Here is a 17262-nt window from a genome sequence, read left to right as displayed (position 1 = left end):
TCCTTTAATGACAGCTGCATCAATTGATCTTGTTTAGTCAAGGATACAGTGCAATGTAAGATTTAGATAGCAACATTCAAATCCGCTTTTAATCTTCCAGGTGTATTACATTAAAAAAAATTAACCTGAGAACAGAGTCAGCAACATGAGTGCGATAACCCTAAACCAATGCCACCCTCTCTAATCTGGTGTCCAAAGGGCAGGCAGGATCCAGTGGGCAGTAATAATAAAGTGTGCTGTTATTACTGCTGAAAGTGACAGCGAGCCCAAACACGGCCATGGCGGACACTGAGGAATGGGGAAAGCCCGTGGAGAGGAAAGGGGTGAGGTGTGATCACAACCATGGTCACAATTTTCTTTTCTGACTTTTCAAATAGCGCTCTGATGTTGTCCCCCTCTCCCCAACAAAAACAGAGGCTAACTGTAGTCCTGGTGCTGGCAACACTCATAGCTGCCTTTGGTTCGTCCTTCCAGTACGGCTATAATGTCTCTGTGGTCAACTCTCCATCGCAGGTAAGCTGATTAAAGAAAGAAAAGCTTGAATGGAACTCGCTGGGAAGATAATTTGTTCCTATCAGTGCTCTCCTGCTCTTTTCAGTTCATGCAGCAGTTTTATAATACAACCTACATGGAGCGTTACCACAGCCCGATGGAGGGGAACGTCCTGACTCTGCTGTGGTCTCTCTCCGTGTCCATGTTCCCTCTCGGAGGCTTCTTCGCTCTCTGATGGTGGCTCCTCTGGTCAACAAACTTGGAGGTGAGAATCTGCTTTATTCCACGTGTAGTTTAGCACGCTCTGCAGGTTTCTTGCAACTAATGCTTCATCCCTGCTACAGGAAGGGCACCCTCCTCTTCAACAACATCTTCTGGTTAAGGATCAGGCGTGATCAGGCGGTTTAGCTTCACCCGTGCATGCTTTCCCATCTGCAGGTCTCTCTTCCACTGTGGTGCCCATGTATCTGGGTGAGATCGCTCCCAAAAACCTGAGGGGAGTTCTCGGCATTGTTCCAGAACTTTTCATCACTTTTGGCATCCTCTGCGCCCAAGTGCTGGGCATTAGAAACATACTGGGAAACAGCACAGGTACTCAAGTTTGTACATGTTTGATCATTTATTCATCAGATGCTGAGACATGGTCTTAAGAATAGGTTTAAAAGCGTGTCTGTGTTGCCTGTGTGTGTCCAGGCTGGACCCTCATGCTTGGCCTTACTGGTATTCCCGCCGCGATTCAGCTCCTGCTGCTCCCCTTCTTCCCTGAGAGCCCCAGGTACATGCTCATCCAGAATGGAGACGAGAAGAAAGCAACGAAAGGTAAGAAAGTGCGATGTTGCACAACTACACTACACATCGAAGATAAACTGAGCATTATGGTACTGTATGCATTTCCACTCTTAGCACTGCAGCGCCTGCGTGGGTGGGACGACGTGGACAGCGAGCTGTTGGAGATGCGTCAGGAGGACCAGTCCGAGAAGGCCGAAGGTCACCTTAGTGTGTTCTCCCTGCTGTCCCAGCGCTCTCTTCGCTGGCAGCTGATCTCCATAGTCGTCATGATGATGGGCCAGCAGCTGTCGGGTGTCAATGTGGTGAGACGTGCCCGTTGTCCTCGTCCCTCACACAATAACTCAGGATACATGACAACATCCATGTTCTTGCTTATTCACAGGCTGTAGTGTTATAACCATAATGCATTTCTCTCTTTTCTCTCAGATCTACTACTATGCCGACAGCATATACGGCTCTGCAGGAGTCAGGGAGAGTGACATCCAGTATGTCACAGTGGGAACAGGAGCAGTGAATGTCTTTATGAGTGTAACTGCTGTAGGTACCCAGCAAAGCTGAGGGGAGGAGCTGTTTGTCTGTCTGTTGTTTGATCATGTGAGATGGAGATAACCACTGTGAACGGGGGTTTTGTCATCCCAGGTGTTCATCGTGGAAGCCTCAGGTCGCCGCCTGCTCCTCCTCTGTGGTTTTGGGATCTGCTGTGGAGCCTGTGTGCTGCTCACTTGCACACTCAACTTGCAGGTATCGTACAGACCTGTCAGCCTGCAACCTGCAACCTGTCACTCTGCTGCCCTCTAGTGGTTCAGTTATTAGTTCCCCAACCTGGAAAGATTTAGAGGAGATTTGTAAGACCCTGTTTATGATCTCAGGATCAGAGAGTAACGCCGCATGAGGTTGATTTAATTGCAGCTATAGACAGGCCTTTAAAGACTTCATCTTTATCGGTTTCATTTTAATTTTGTGCTCTCACCTGCACTTTGTCCCCATTGAGTTTCAGCTCTATTGAATAATTAATCAATGAAGAGCACATTATGAAGGTGTTACTCATGGTTTTAACTGCAATAAAAAATAGAGGCACTGCTGCTGTTGAGACCATGATTATGGCTTTTCTCCTCCACTCGTCTTTCATCCATTTAAGTCAAAATGGATGGACTTTTATCGAAATGTGGTGGCGCAAAGGAGGATAACCAGTAAAGGTGACTAAAGGGTGTTGACAACGCCACCTGGGGAGGGAGTTACACCCCAGGAGAGATTTCTATAGCCATGCAATGCCATACTAGTTACAGAAGCTCGTTATTAGCAAGCAGAGGTGAGGCAGAACAATTTTACAATCAAAATTTATTAGGAAAAACTAGTAAAAGCATAGACCTGTAAAATAAGAGAACTTCTTAAGGTAGCAGGGCTGACAATGCAAGACCGTTAATTAAAACACTTTATTAACAAACAATGATTAAAAAGACAAGGCTCACTGCTACGGTGCTACTCTAGCAGTTTGGTATAATAACTGAACAAAATAGTGGAGACAGGTGTTGTGCCAAAAAGTGATTGTCTGCCAAAAACTGATTTCCGGTATTTGCCAAAACCTGATTGCTCATATTTAAACTGCTATAAGTAACTTGTTGGCCTATAATATGTTAAACATATGTCAAATGCATCCCTTATGGATGACATAAAGTCATCTTGAGCCACAAACAACATTCGTGTAACAAGGTAGAAGCCGCAATCAGTTTTTGGCAGTGACTTTTATATAACCTTTATTTATGCAGTTAAAAAAATCTCATTAACATTAAAAATGTCTTTTGTAAGAGTAAGCTGGCCAACAGGACAGCAGAAATGCCAACAAATATTGCAATAGTTCTGTAAAAATATTTTAAGTGGGATTATGAAGCGCCTTGAGGCGACATTTGTTGTGATTTGGCGCTATATAAATAAAATTGAATTGAATTGAATTGAATTGAATTGAATAAAGGACCGGATTGGCTATAATGTAAGTATATTAACACAGAGTTGTAAAGATACTTGAAAAACAGATATTTTTTTTATTTCTATATGTAACCCCTTTGTAATCCCTGTTCACCGAAGTCTATTTATGAACATACGTAAAGATATTACACATAAAAAATACACAGAAACATTGGAAATCAGTTTTTGGCAGACAATCACTTTTTGGCACAACACCGGCAACTTGAGGAGGCAACCTACAGAGAGGAGTGACCAAGGGTGCCATCAATTACTCACCCGTGTAGTTTCACTGCAAACCTCACTGTCACTCTCACTGCAATCTAAATGGTCCAATCTACCTATTTCCCAGCGTGTACACTCTCATGTATCAGGGGGGAGTCCACCTCACGTGCTTAGCCCCACAACAAGCGGCCGTACCGCCATTAAGGCAAAAAAACAACAAAACATAAAAGATCAAACAAGTCAGTAAAAGAGATATAAACAAAACAAAAACACCCTAAGATATAATTCTTTATAAAAGCATGATCAAAATACAAACAATTCAGAGTAAAAAAGACCATAAAACAAGGAGCCAGTCCATAAAACAACTACAAGCCTACAACAGTGTGGCACGATCCACTTTTTAAAGGGCAATACTAAAATGAGCAGCTTTCCTGAAGAAATAAAACCGCTCTGCAGTGCTTAGCCGCCTAACGCTCTTGGCCTTGGACGGGGAAAGAATGCCAAATGGCTCTTTCTTATAACATCCTCTAATTATTGGCTGGGAAGGGTGTGGATGTTAGCGCTGCATTACCCAAAATATACTTCACAACAAAAGCATCACCTCAGTGTTGTTCTAGCGTCCCAGTTTGAACCTGCATTGTTGAAAAGGCCTCTGCAAACCGGTTTTTGTATTTTTCCTCTTACACATTTGTAAATGACATATAAATGAAATAAAAAAAATTCAGCTTTTACTTAAGTGGTTTAACAAAAACTTATCCAATATCTGTTCAAGAGCTACGTTTTATACATTGTTCTGCATCTACTGTAACTGCAAAGTTGAGATCAGGCCATCAAAGAATATCCCATTTCTTCTCCTTCTTTGTGAAGCTATTGGGTCCCTTTTGTGGTGTGCTTTGGGTCCATTTTTACTGTGAAGTGTTGTCTGAACACTTCGGATCTGAGCACAGAGTATAGCACTGTACACTTTATAGTTTGCCCTGTTACTTCTATCAGCAGCCATGTCAGCAACAAATGCCAGTGGTCTGGTTAAAGTCATTCATGCCTTTGCCAGGTACAAGTTCACCTTGGTTTCATTTATCCCTAAAAAATTTTCCCAGATCTGTGCAGGCCTTTTAGAGTTTAGTCTAATCTGGCCTTCCTGTTCTTGAGTGTAACCAGTGGTTTGCACCTTGTTATAAACCGTCTGTATTTCCATTCACGAAGGTGTGTCTGGATTGTAGACGTTGACGCATGATGCATGACAATGACATGGAATTTTTAAAAGGATTAGGGGCTGTTTTCCACTAATCCTCCTGGAGTAAATTAAAGGGATATAAATTAAAAGGTAAATTAAAAATTAAGCACATTTAATTTGAACAAGAGTAAAGACTTCACCTGATCATGAAACTGCTACTCATTTGCCCAATTTTACTGAATGTGTTTGCTGAAAATGAGAGATTAAAAACAGCTTTGTCTCCATAGTGTAGTGCTTTAGAGATCTGACTAATAGGCAAATCATCCCAGTTCAGTGCCGTGAGGAGACCCAAATCCCTTTGGGACTGTGACAGGAAGGGCTTCTGGTGATTTAAAAAAAACAAAAAAGAAAGCTGAACCAAACAACTGGCACATGATAAATGGCAGGAAACTGGATGCAGGTGGATTGGAGGTCAGACAACAATGATTCGTTTTTTCTTTTTCTTTTGTCCCTACCTAGCAGTTGGCAAAGGAGGTCTATGAAGTAGAGCTGGGCGATATATCGAGTTTTTAAAAAATATCGATATATTTTTATACGAGATATAAGATGTGACAATATCCTTTATATCGATATAGTCTATGTTACGTTATAACTATACTTGTGGAGCCGCAAGTTTGCCTCTCTTTCGTCCACTTTTGTCTTTACGCAACGTTACTCGGCCTCGCCCCTCCTTCACTGAACACAACTCCCCCTCCTCCCCCATCGCTTCACCTGCAGGAAGCGACAAGATGTACACGGCAAATCTCCGTTAACGAGTTACTGCGCATCGCCCCGCGCGTGGGGCTGGACGCCGTCAACGTGTTAGCTAGCTAACCACGCTAACGAGCTAACCACGCTAACGAGCTAACCACGCTAACGCCATGCAGCCCAGAGGCGCTGCACAGCCTAAAATCCTTTCATTTTCTCAAAAGTTGACAGCGCGCCTTATGTATGAATTCTGGTTGTGCTTGATGGCCGCGAACCGATTTTATGTGGTACACAGCGCTCAGCAATCTGTCAAAAATGTTTTAGTACGACTTTGGTAAGCTACGGTGCTGCACCGGTTGATGGATTGTCAGAGCATTACGGCGACCGAGGAGCCTCGCGGAGTGATACGTACTGTGCTTCAACGTAATATTACCCTACTGTGTATAAGGACCATAAATGGCACCTGTTAAGAGACGTGGTTACGAAGAGGATTTCAAACTCAATGCTGTCAGTCACACAGTAGGAGTTGGGAACAGAGCAGCTGTGAAATCTGTCTTTGTTACTATGCTCTGCGTCTTTTAGTTTACATTTTGACTGCACAATTGTGAGCTTTTTGTTATGCACAAAAACAACATTGTTTTCTTTTATTTATGCAACATTATTATTTAATAAATGCTCATAATTTATTTTTGAGTAAATTTTATGTACATCTATGCTCTATGTTAATAAAAGTGCCTGTGTGACATCTGGGACACAGCTTTGACTAAGAACTCTCTTTTTGTTCTTACTTTATGGCTTAAAAAATATCGAGATATATATCTTATATCGCCGTCCAGGTAAAAAATATTGAGATATGAATTTTGGGTCATATCGCCCAGCCCTACTATGAAGCCAATACAAGGCTGTGGGTGCCGTAGGGGTTCCAGCTTGGTCAACGATGTATTTCAAGGCCTTGCGATCTATGGCCTTGACCTTTGCTTGCTCGATGGATAGATATTCTTGTTTAAGATCATCTTCGATTTGCAGTCGATGAACACAATCCCTGTCCTCTGTCTACATTGAACTCTTTAGTTGATCAGTTGGCGAAGACTGAAAATCTGATTGCAGCAATCCCCCCCAGGTTGAAAACAGGCTTGCTCTTCTTTGCTTTACTGCTCACAATGTTTTTGCAGTCGCAACTGGATGATTTTCATTGTGATCTTACCAGTGATGGAAAAGAGGCTAATTTCACAGTAGTTCTTGCACTCACGTCTGTGGCCTTTACCTTCTCCTCTGTTCTCCAGGTCAGTCAAATTAGTCCATGCAGTTGAGAAATGAAGATATCCCCTCCAGCTTTGATTGCCTTTGCAGCGACGTGGTCTAGCCTGGGTGTTTTGCTTGACTTCTTCGATTGTTGGTTCGGTGTCCGACATTGGGAAATGGTGGGGGTCGATTTCGGGAGGCACTGTAGTTGGGCCTGGGTCATGGTTGTAGAGGCCATGTTCTTTCCAACAATGAAGGCATTTGGTTGCTGAGCGCACAAAGGTACCATCTGCTTTCTTGGTGTTGTCGTTGGTGGAATTCAACTTGTCACTTAGGCCACGCAACATGTAGTAGAGTGTGCAGTTTTCATGCCTTGACAATGCTTCTTCAAAGTCTCCAACCACTTTCCCAGAATGCGTCCCTCTTCATCATCCTGCGCACTTGTAGATTGAGTAGGCAGTAACTACTAAAAAGTGTTGGGTAGGTTACTCTTAAAATGTATTCCATTACAGAATACAGAATACATGGCCCAAAATGTATTCTGTAACGTATTCTGTTACGTTACTCAATGAGAGTAAGGTATTCTGAATACTTTGGATTACTTAATATATTATCATGCTGTTTACAACTACATGAATGTACTATTGCTGTGATTTATTACTGTTACTGAAGGTCCGCGGCTCCGAACCGTAGTAAAGGGACCTCTGGCTAATACGGTGGGTTCTGTGTCGGGCTCGTAGCCGAAAACTAGCTTTACTTTGTTGTCTGGGTCAACGTTGCTAGCGAGAGACAGAGAGAGGCGTTGAAAGGCTGCTCCAACGGAACTAATTGTTTCAGAGGAAAACACGAACACGGTGTACAGTCGAGTCTTAATAGCTTACTTACAACAGGGCTCGTCAGGCTCTCTTCTTGGCTGCAGTGGTTATTATTATATTTACATGCTTCCAGCTCCCGTTTTTGCTCAATGACAGCTCGTACTTTTCCTTTTTCTCCCTCCCTCGCTCACAGACACATAACGGGCATGGCAGTCCATTCTCCCTGCAGCACGGACTACACTGCCTATGATACTACATTCTTTAGAGCTATACCTGTAGCATTCTGCCTGTTAGCTTAGCACAACAACAACAAAAAGGCCTCTCTCACCCAGGAAACACGCAGAGAGAGAGTGTCACCCTGTAACCATGGCAACCGTAACGCTGCCACCTGGAACAAAAGAACGTAGCTGTCAAACAAAACCCAAACAGTCCTGACCCGCCACAATATGAAACAGGGAAGTACCGCCGTGTAATCCATTTATTTCAACAAAGTAACTGTATTCTAAATACCACCTTTTTAAACGGTAACTGTAACGGAATACAGTTACTCATATTTTGTATTTTAAATACGTAACGGCGGTACATGTATTCCGTTACTCCCCAACACTGCTAATAAATATAATAATAAATATAGTAACTAAATATAATATAGTAAATAATTAAATAATTAGACTTTGATTACTGAATCAAAGTCAACCAGTTTTGTTCTTTTGTGTTCTGCTACCAGGTTGAGAGTTTCATTGGATATCCATAATTGGCTGTGGCGCCGAATCGGGTAGTGATCAGAGCCAAAGACAACAATGATAGCCATTTAAAGATGTAACATATATAGCACTTTATCCCTATGTTTTGGCCATTTCTGAAAAGCCACAGTGAGAACTCCTGCAGGACAGCTAAGGAACACAGAATCTGACATGATGACAGGTTGGCAAAATAATTAAACAATAAGCAACCAGTAAAAAGCCAAAATAACAAACGGTGTCACTGTGCTACAGATTACCAGCCTGTAATCATCTTGTACGTCTAGGATTCCCATCATGGTCTGAGACAGTAAAGTGATATTTTGGCCCCTTTGTTTGCAGGAGTCATGAGACCTGGCACTAAACACTGACTATTAGAGAGAACCACCAATGCAGTGTTGCCCTCCTTCAAACCTGCAACCTCACCTGGAGCCAATGTTTTCAGACAGGCGTCATTTTCAGCAGCAGTAAAGGCACAATTTAGAGACACAATGGAGAGTCTGCCTTTGATCCTCAAGGCCTCCACGTGGAGCCGTTAATGTTGCTCCTGCTTACAAACATCAGAAGGAATAGTTACTGAGAGCTGTTTGTCTGTGTTTGCAGGAGACTGTGACATGGATGCCCTATGTCAGCATCGCCTCTGTCATCATCTACATCATCGGACATGCCATAGGACCGAGTGAGTCTGTCTGAGTAGACCTGTTGGTATTTACACACACACTGATTACAGCAGGGCGCTCCATTAGTTGAAGTGTTGTTTAGATGTAACCAGGCATATAATCAAAGTTTGTACATCAGCACTCAGTTTGTTTGAGACATGAGCATCCTCTCTGACTGTGAAGACTGATGATGTCTGTCTCGAGTGTTTTGGTTGTGGTTAATTGCATTTGTGTTCTGCAGGTCCCATTCCTTATGTGGTGGCCACCGAGATGTTCCGGCAAACAGCCAGGCCTGCGGCGTTCATGGTGGCCGGCTCCGTCCACTGGCTCTCCAACTTCATTGTTGGTCTAATCTTTCCCTTCCTCGAGGTTAGTTACTCAACTTCTGCAGGCTCAGACTTCAGTGGAATTAGTTCCAGATGTTTTGTCAAGCATAACCAGCAAGGCAGTTTATGTCCTCGATATAATGTGATCCTTTGTGTCACTTATAGTTGGATTACTTTGATATTTTCTTTTCAGTTTGCATAGATTTGCAAGCAAGCTGGCGAGCTGGCAGGTAGGAGGAAAAGAGAAAGAACACAGAGGAGATCCATGGATGTAGTGAAGGAGGACATGCAGAGAGTTGTGTGACACAGGAGGATGCTGGGGAAAGGATGAGATGGAGGCTGAGGTTTGATTCAGGTATCAAACTGAGAACAAAATCAGTTGGCTCCTCCTGTTTATTATTGATTGCTGTCATGCTAGAGAATGCAGTTTGGACCTATCACTCACCTACCTGATGCACACTCCACCTTTAGGTGACACTTAGAACATTTATTGTGCATGTCAAGAAAAGAGTTTATTTTAGGTGGATGGTTTAGTGTTGCTGGCTGCTGAACTAGTCAGGAACAGTTTCTGTGTGCAAAACTAGCTTGTTGTTTGACTCACAGTAAACAGGGCAGACTGGAGCCAGGGGTGATCAAAGCAGCTGATTAAAACAGGCAGGCAGGTGGGAAGCTGGTGGATCTAAGCACAAGAGAACAGTGTTGGTTTTGGTCGTCGAGTGAAGTAGGAAAAACTGGAAAGGGAGTGGCTCACCTACTCCTCGTACACAAACACAGACAGGGAAACAAAAGGAGGAGGACAAGAGGAGGCACAACATAGGGAATGAGGAGGAGGCAGATACACGAGGAATGCAAACATGCAGAGCGCCAAAACATTTTTTACATAATGTAAATGTTGGAGCTTGAATATTATAACACCAGAAAACATATTGTAAAATCTTAAATGAGGAGACTGGACTGAATGACGTGATCTTAGATATAAACATAAGCTTCATCTCATGTTTACTTCCTCTTACATGTTTAAACCTGAAAGTGTAATCAAGGGAAGAAGATGCTTGAGAAACATCGATAAAGAGCAGTGTTTCACTTTTGACCTCACCTTGTTTGCTCTGTTTGTCTTCCTGACATATTTACATTTCATGTCGAGGACCCAGAAATCACATTTCCTCTCCTTCTCTCCCCAGCGAGGCCTGGGCCCCTACAGCTTCATCATTTTTGCCGTCATCTGTCTGGTCACCCTGATCTACATCTGGCTGGTGGTGCCCGAAACAAAGAAGAAGACTTTCCTGGAGGTCTTCCAGATGTTTGCAAAGAGGAACAAAGTGGAGTTAAATCTGGGTGATGGCGATCTCCCGCTGAAAGAGCTCAAAGAGAGCCCACAGGATGCACAGAAGGCCACGCCTTTTTGAAGAAAGAAGAAGAACATTGATAGAAGAGGAAGTATTCGCTGCGGGTGTGGAGCGAGGGAGAGTGTGTGTGGTAGAAGACTTGACAGTGTTTTAATTTTAGATGGCTCTGTGTGCCTTTTCTTTGTATTTGTGCCTGCAGATGTTGGTAGATTTCCATGCAGGCTCAGGTTTGCTGTGAGTCGGTGTGTGCACTAGATGCAGCGTTAAGGACGTGTGAAGGAGTCAGTGAGCAGACAGCAGGTCTCTTGTAAGCTTTTATTGATGACATATGAATGCAGTACATGGCTCAAGCTGTGACGTGTTTTTAATATTGGTCTGTAGGCGCCTTGAAAAGCATTTTGTCCTTTGTAAAACATACCATAAACCCTTCACCAACAATTCAATCAAATCCCCAACATCAGCAGATGATATTCTGGCTTGTTGCAGCATGTTGAAGCTCATACAAACAGAAGCATCAGGAACATCTGTACTGACTGTCCAGCTGCACCCCTCCGTACATGCTCAGTTTGGTGTTTCCCCAGCTGAACACATTTCCCACCACCATGCTGTTATTTATGCATTGCATTTGGTCTCGGATATCTGCTGTGGTCAGCACATAGTCCCACACGTTGACATCAGTCATCTTCCCCACAAAGGCATCAGCATTGAAGATTCCCAGTAAGCCATCCTGGTCTTTGCCCAGAATGAACACACCACCAGATCTGATTGTGTAATCCCTTCTGAGGTACCGCTGCTCCCCCACCATGCCGTTAATCCAGAGCTCCGCACCGCCGGTGTGCGACGACCAGGTAATGCAGTAGTTCACCCAGTCCTTGGGCTTGAAGTTGTGCGGCAAGTTGACAAATTCGTTGCCAATCCAGAGGCCGACTTCTCTCGCATCCCTGTCCTCTCCGAGGGAGATCATCAGCTCGTTGTCATTGCCATTGCTGGAGTAGGAGATGACGGTGTGGACTCCTTCGACCTGAGGCAGGACGTGCATGCAGACGGTGAAGGCGTCCAGGTCCATGGGGTGGCTGAGGCTGGCCAAAGCATAACTGCCAGAATCTTTCTCCCGAAAGTTGAGCACCAAAGGAAACAAAGAGCCAGTTTCTGAGGACGGAAAACAAGAATCAGGCTGGAGAAGTGCCAACTTCCTTTAACTGCAGATCGATATCAAATTTTAAAACCACCCACCATGTCTGGTAGGCCTTGAGTTGTGAAATCCACCTAAAGGGAAGAAATGAGAAAAACACTGCAGAGTAAATACAGCCATCTCTTACATATAGCTATGTTTGGCAGTTTTTAAGATGAGCAAGCACCTGAATGAATGTTCTTTCCAATGGATGTTATCAGACCCTCGATCTTGTGGAGCCTGGATTCTATTTCATCTTGCCGACAAAATGCTGAAAAAACAAACAGTCAAAGGAAGTACTGAGAAATAGACTCAAGCTTGTACATCTCCTTCCAACATTCCCAACACCAGTTCTAAGGATAAAAATAATAACATTATTGTGCAATCGTGTGGTAACGATAAGCTACCCACTTCCTTTCCCGAGTCGTGGCAAGAAAGAAGACTCCACAATACGCCCATTGAGAGGCTGAGCAATGCGGTAATCATTCCAGAGGGTCTTGTTATCCATGTCCATCAGTGTGCTCTCCAGTTTCCTGATCTGAACGCAGCAGAAGAGCAGATAGGTTTGTGGCACAGCAGCAAAACAGATTTAAAAGAAACCCATTCCCTTCAACAGTTTTCCACTTAGGACTTAGGCTTATGACTTTTTAAAAAAAAAAACATCAGTGTTCTTGAAAAAGATATCGGTTTTGGAGCAAAGGGCTCTCTGGTCGGCCTTACCTGGTTGTGTGAAAGGGTAATGGGCGTATCAAACACAGTCCAGAGGATGCTCTCGTAGCAGGGCGGAGTGGTGAGGGAGCCCTGGTATCTGAAGAAGTGGTTCAGGTTCTCAGGGAGCATTGAGCGGACATCAAGGTCAGATATGTTCATGGACTGACCTGTGAGGGTTACACCAACACCACGTTAAACTAAACCAGTCAGTTATGGTTCAGCTAGAGGTTACATTTGGATTCTGACCCCAAGTAGAACAATGTGGGTTTTTCTTTTGTTTAATTGTTTGTTTTAGTGAGTAACTCACCAGCATACTTGATTTTCTTCAAGTTTGCAATAAAATCACTATAGTAGGTGTTCTCAAAATGGCCATCCTGGAAAGAAAATAAAACAAAGCTGTGTTAAAGTTTATGCTTAAAGTTTAAAGAAATAATTCTGACTTGACCCCACAAATGCAGGCTTTAGAGGATTATTACAGTTTTTTAGAACCTTTGTGTTGCTTTAATATTTATCATAAAATTTTATTTAACATGCTTAAAAGGCACTGATACAACCAAAAATCCAGATTTATTAACCTGTTTTATAAAGAGCTAGAAACCAAAAAAAGTTGCTTTCTTTAAAATAACAATAAAAATAAAAAATACAACAACAGACATTTGATGAGTCATTTGTGACTGTTGCACACATTTGGCAGTTTTGGTCATGTTTTTACAGATATGTTATACTTTTCAGTCATTCTGACTGTTTAATGTTCCTTCTTTGATAGATGTCAGATATTAACTTATGAGTAATGTGCTGTAGAAGTGAAAATAAAGTCCCAGTTTTATGTAAACTCTCACTTGGATGCATCTTAATTATTTGCTGCTACCACAGTGGATGCCAGCTGTGGTGTTGCTGCGGCGATGACCTCTCAAAGGAAAGGAAAGGAAGCGTCTCATAGCTGAAGGTTACAGGCTGTCTGAGATCCAGAGCAGCCCGGTGGAAACAAGCGCTCATTCACTGTGCTGCCGTGTAGCTGAAGACTCAATAAAACTTATAACCCGGCAGGATGAGCAGGACAAAGTATTGCAAACTTCAAAGACTGTCAGACTGTTTACCAAATGCATGTTTTTTCACTGCAAAGTATGTTATTTTTCACTTCTCACAGTTTCAGTTGTGGTCTTCTGTCTAACAGAACACTTGTATTCTGTGCAGTTGTGTACGAGCCTAGTGGTTAGAGAGAGAAGAGAGGAAGAGGTATTTGTGGCTCACGTACTTCATAGAAAAAGGCGAGGACAGCAAGCCCGTCTGGCTTATCTCTGGCTTCAGTAAAGCTCTTGTACTTGTCAGAGTTGTAATGGACCACATGCAGCTGGAAGAGAAGGTTAAGAGTGAGGAGAGATTAGGTGCCAAATATGCTAAGTGACCTGCAATTTGGATGGAAACGTCAGGAGATAGAAATGCATTTACTAACTTTAAATTCAGTTTTAATCTAAGAACAAATCGATTGCTCAGCTGTTTGATGAAATGAAAGGAAGTCTTAAAACTGTTCAACATGAAGCTGCTTGTGCGCAGCTCAGAAATGGTTTCACAAAAGAGTGCTGATTACTAGATGCAGGTCATTCTGGTTTCCATTCTGAAGAAACCCAACATCACTTTAAACTTCTGCACCTACATTTATAATAGATCTCAATTGTTGGTTGAGCATGAGGAGGACATTAAAACCTGGCTTTACTGCAGTGGCCAGCCTTTGTGTTTTGTAAGCCTACCTCTGCCATGTAGCGGATCCCGTCTAAGGTGTGCTCTGCTCCGCTGGCCTCCAGGTCCCAGCCACCCCAGTGCAGGTGCATCTGGACGGCTGTATACTTTCCCGGGAGTCCCTCAGTGATCTTCATACTGGGAGGTAGGTCGATTTGAACTGATGGTGACACCAATATATCATCACAAATCATGAATACTTTACATAGCTGCCGCTGTATGTCTGATTTCCGGAAAGCCTTAGCCTACATTTATTTCAGCAGCAGGCTGGTCAGTGTTATCAGTGCTGCTGATGCGATGTGATGCAGTGATGACTTTTCCAAAAACTATTGCAGTCTCGGAAAATATAGATAAAAGAGAGGATTTCTAAAAATGCAAATTCTACTTCAACTTCAACGTAAATATTGGCTTTATAGTTCCGGAACTATTGCAGAAAAAAAATTGGTTTGGTGGTCTCTGTACAAGTTAATAGTGAATTTAGTAATTTTTGGTTTTTTGTAGGCTACTATTATTATTTTTGCCGACTTTTCTTACCGGAGTGCCCGTTGTTGGACATGAGAAAAGTCCCTTTCTGCGCGTCATATCCGCTGAGTTCCAATTGTAACAAGTCAGGGTTGTGCCTAACGCTGCGCCGCTGGATGTCAATCGGGGACTGCTTCTTACCGCCGCACGCAGGGTACTGGGTTCCCCAGTGCATTTGATCCAAAGCGCCCTCTGTATGGAAAAACAGACAGCTGATTATCCGCTTAAATGGCAAAAGGTTCCTAGAGTGAGATAAATCCACGAACAGACTGACACTGTTTGAACTGTCGATTTACATTAGCCTTCTTTGAAATGGATTAACCACCTAGCTCACATGTTGTTGGTTCCCTGGCTTGTTCAACAGAATAATGTTGTGTCTTCAAATAACATTCATCCCCAGAATCTTAGCAGCAGCTGCGCTGTACACCAAATGGTCCCCTCATGGTTTTTACAAGAGTCAACCAGCTGTTAACCGAAAAGTATTTGTCCAATAAGTCACCCGGGACACCAAGCAGTCAAAGGAAATCTTTGTGAATAAACAGTAATAACCCAATTTTCATTTCAATCACTTTATTTATTTATTTTTACAATGCTATTTGTTAATTAATTGTGTTGCATAATAAACGGCTTTACGCACGCTTTACTCACCACTCCTCAACTTCAGTGAAAACACGGTTTTAGGGGATTAAAAAAAAAAATAGTGCCGTAAATCATATTAAAACTAATACAGACACGCTGGAAGAAAAATGCCCACCTTTGTATGTCCAGTGGATTCCATGATGAGGGATGGCATCGCCGACCACATAGGCGAAAAGCGCGGAGAAAAACACGCAGAAAATCTCCATCGTTGCGTCTCCTGGCTGTGTCGCGCGGACAGTGACTCCTCACAGAGGTTTACTCTCAAGATTGAAACAGCAAGTGAAAGGGGGGCGGGGGGTGAAACTTCTGCTGAAAACGCCCAGAGCGCTTCCCTGCAGTCCCACAGTGTCAAGAGAGCAGCTTTTGGCTGTCAGCTGAACTCCCTTTTTAATTTAAGTTTGAGCTCATATTTGATTTCTAAAATCCACTCTCCTCTAGGTCATGTCATTATCAGTGGTTTATGGTTTTTGGCAATGATTAAATAATTCAATCAGTCAATCAATCAGGAGCACCTCTCTATCAAGAAACAAGATCAATTTAGGAGTACTTTCTCTGCGCATTCATTTAACTTCAAATACAGAGAACGGTCTAAGGCATGGCGACGTCTTTTTAGTCACCATTACAGTTACTCGTTTTTGTCACAGCGAGTTCTGATTACTCATATTTCTTGTTATTGCCTCAAGAAAAAAAATGCTGACGTAGGGTTTTAACAGAACTGTATTAGTGGGAAACGAATGCCACAAACACAATCACACAAGTCCAACTGAAGAAGAAAAAACAGCAACACCATATGGCACAACTGTGGGAGCCAGTGACAGGTAGGTGTTAAAAACAAAAAAATACAACTTGTCTCACCTGCTAGTGCATGCTGGTCGCAACTTGCCCAACGCCTCAGCTTTAAACGCCTGAGCAGTCAAAGTGTGTGAAAGGGGTGTGTGAGTGTGTCAGAGTTCGCCTCGGAGGAGCAAATGTCCTTACCAGGATAAAATACTAATAATAAAACACTTAGTTTGTCTTCGGGGGGGGGGTGCAGAAATGGCCAGTGAGAAGTTTTAAAAGGTTAGTTTTGCGTTTCTTTCCTTATATTTTTTCTTCCTCGCCCCAATGCAGCACAAACACACCTTCGGTTTTCAGGTGTTTACAAGTGTTCGGCAGCTTTGGGCACGTTGCACAATGTAGATTTTTTTTAAGTAAATATACGCGCTGTTTCTTTTTATTTCATTGAGTATTAAAATGTGCAGCACGTTATTGCTAATAAAGTCTTTTGCATCCGTCATTGTGACTTGTAACCTCATGACAGCGATGATAGCAGCAACTAATGATCTGAAAACAGGCGCTGGCCTAAACTCAAAAAGTGTAAAGGACTGTCTCCTTTCATCCTGCTCAGTGTTGCCAAATGATGCTGAAAAACAGGAGTCCATAAACTCATCACTTCTAGGCTGAACTATTGCAGTTCCCCTTTTATCAGGTTGTCAGTAGCTTCCTGAAAAGCTTCTTTCTGATTGAAAATGCTGCAATATTTCTCCCATAATAGCTCCTCTAATATTCACAATCTATAATTATTCACCTTGCATAAAACAGTCCTGAGTGATCAGACCCTGTCATGTAATGACACCACAGTGCCATATTATCCCAGTAAAGATTGTAGGTTTGTTGGTGGTGCCCTCAGTTTCTAAAAGCAGAACTGGAGGTAGAGGCTTCAGATATCAGGGTCTTCTTCTGTGAAACCACTCTCCTTATGATTAGTCTTCAATCTTTGTATTTTCTCAAAGCTTATAGTTAGGACTGGATCCAGTGACCTTGAACCAAGGTCAGGCTGATGACCTCTCACTGTGCACCGAGCTCCTTTCTACTCTCCCCACTTGCACTCCCCATTGTATTTCCTAAACTTTGTGCATTGTCTTTTATGACTTCCCCGCATTCCCTTGTACCTTCCTGCAGATGTGTCTGAGTTCTTTCTTCCCTTTT

The 17262-nt window shown here is 42.9% G+C and overlaps 2 protein-coding genes across 2 annotated transcripts; one reads left to right on the top strand and one right to left on the bottom strand.

The window, feature by feature from the left end:
- The first annotated feature begins 18 nt into the window (after positions 1-18).
- slc2a5 (solute carrier family 2 member 5) lies at positions 19-11671 on the top strand. The gene is made up of 11 exons (XM_085146154.1): positions 19-323; positions 415-513; positions 599-722; positions 931-1083; positions 1186-1311; positions 1396-1583; positions 1708-1818; positions 1921-2022; positions 8787-8862; positions 9084-9211; positions 10350-11671. Exons 1-11 carry the CDS (start codon positions 279-281, stop codon positions 10572-10574), a joined length of 1377 nt encoding a protein of 458 aa, XP_085002280.1. The 5' UTR covers positions 19-278; the 3' UTR covers positions 10575-11671.
- On the bottom strand, positions 10816-16114 carry ca6 (carbonic anhydrase VI). Its single transcript, XM_085145167.1, has 10 exons — positions 15410-16114; positions 14668-14847; positions 14145-14293; positions 13652-13747; positions 12704-12770; positions 12406-12563; positions 12097-12223; positions 11873-11956; positions 11748-11780; positions 10816-11663 (listed from the first exon to the last, which is right to left on the bottom strand). The coding sequence occupies exons 1-10, from the start codon at positions 15498-15500 to the stop codon at positions 11029-11031; spliced, it is 1620 nt and encodes a 539-aa protein (XP_085001293.1). The 5' UTR covers positions 15501-16114; the 3' UTR covers positions 10816-11028.
- Positions 16115-17262: the final 1148 nt, after the last annotated feature.

The sequence above is a fragment of the Neolamprologus multifasciatus genome, chromosome 20 (genome assembly GCF_963576455.1).
Source record: "Neolamprologus multifasciatus chromosome 20, fNeoMul1.2, whole genome shotgun sequence".
Taxonomy (NCBI): Eukaryota; Metazoa; Chordata; class Actinopteri; order Cichliformes; family Cichlidae; genus Neolamprologus; species Neolamprologus multifasciatus.
The sequence above is the reverse complement of the archived record's forward strand: the minus strand, read 5'-3'. Positions and strand labels throughout refer to the sequence as shown.

What these genes read in the sequence shown, in the direction of transcription:
- slc2a5 (XM_085146154.1), top strand. Translation starts at nt 279, where the DNA reads ATGGCGGACACTGAGGAATGGGGAAAGCCCGTGGAGAGGAAAGGG. An exon ending in CGAGAAGAAAGCAACGAAAG is followed by an intron (nt 1,312 to 1,395) that starts GTAAGAAAGTGC and finishes TTCCACTCTTAG; the next exon opens with CACTGCAGCGCCTGCGTGGG. An exon ending in CGGACATGCCATAGGACCGA is followed by an intron (nt 8,863 to 9,083) that starts GTGAGTCTGTCT and finishes TGTGTTCTGCAG; the next exon opens with GTCCCATTCCTTATGTGGTG.
- ca6 (XM_085145167.1), bottom strand. Translation starts at nt 15,500, where the DNA reads ATGGAGATTTTCTGCGTGTTTTTCTCCGCGCTTTTCGCCTATGTGGTC. An exon ending in AATCCACTGGACATACAAAG is followed by an intron (nt 14,848 to 15,409) that starts GTGGGCATTTTT and finishes TTTTCCATACAG; the next exon opens with AGGGCGCTTTGGATCAAATG. An exon ending in TGGAAAGAACATTCATTCAG is followed by an intron (nt 11,781 to 11,872) that starts GTGCTTGCTCAT and finishes TCTTCCCTTTAG; the next exon opens with GTGGATTTCACAACTCAAGG.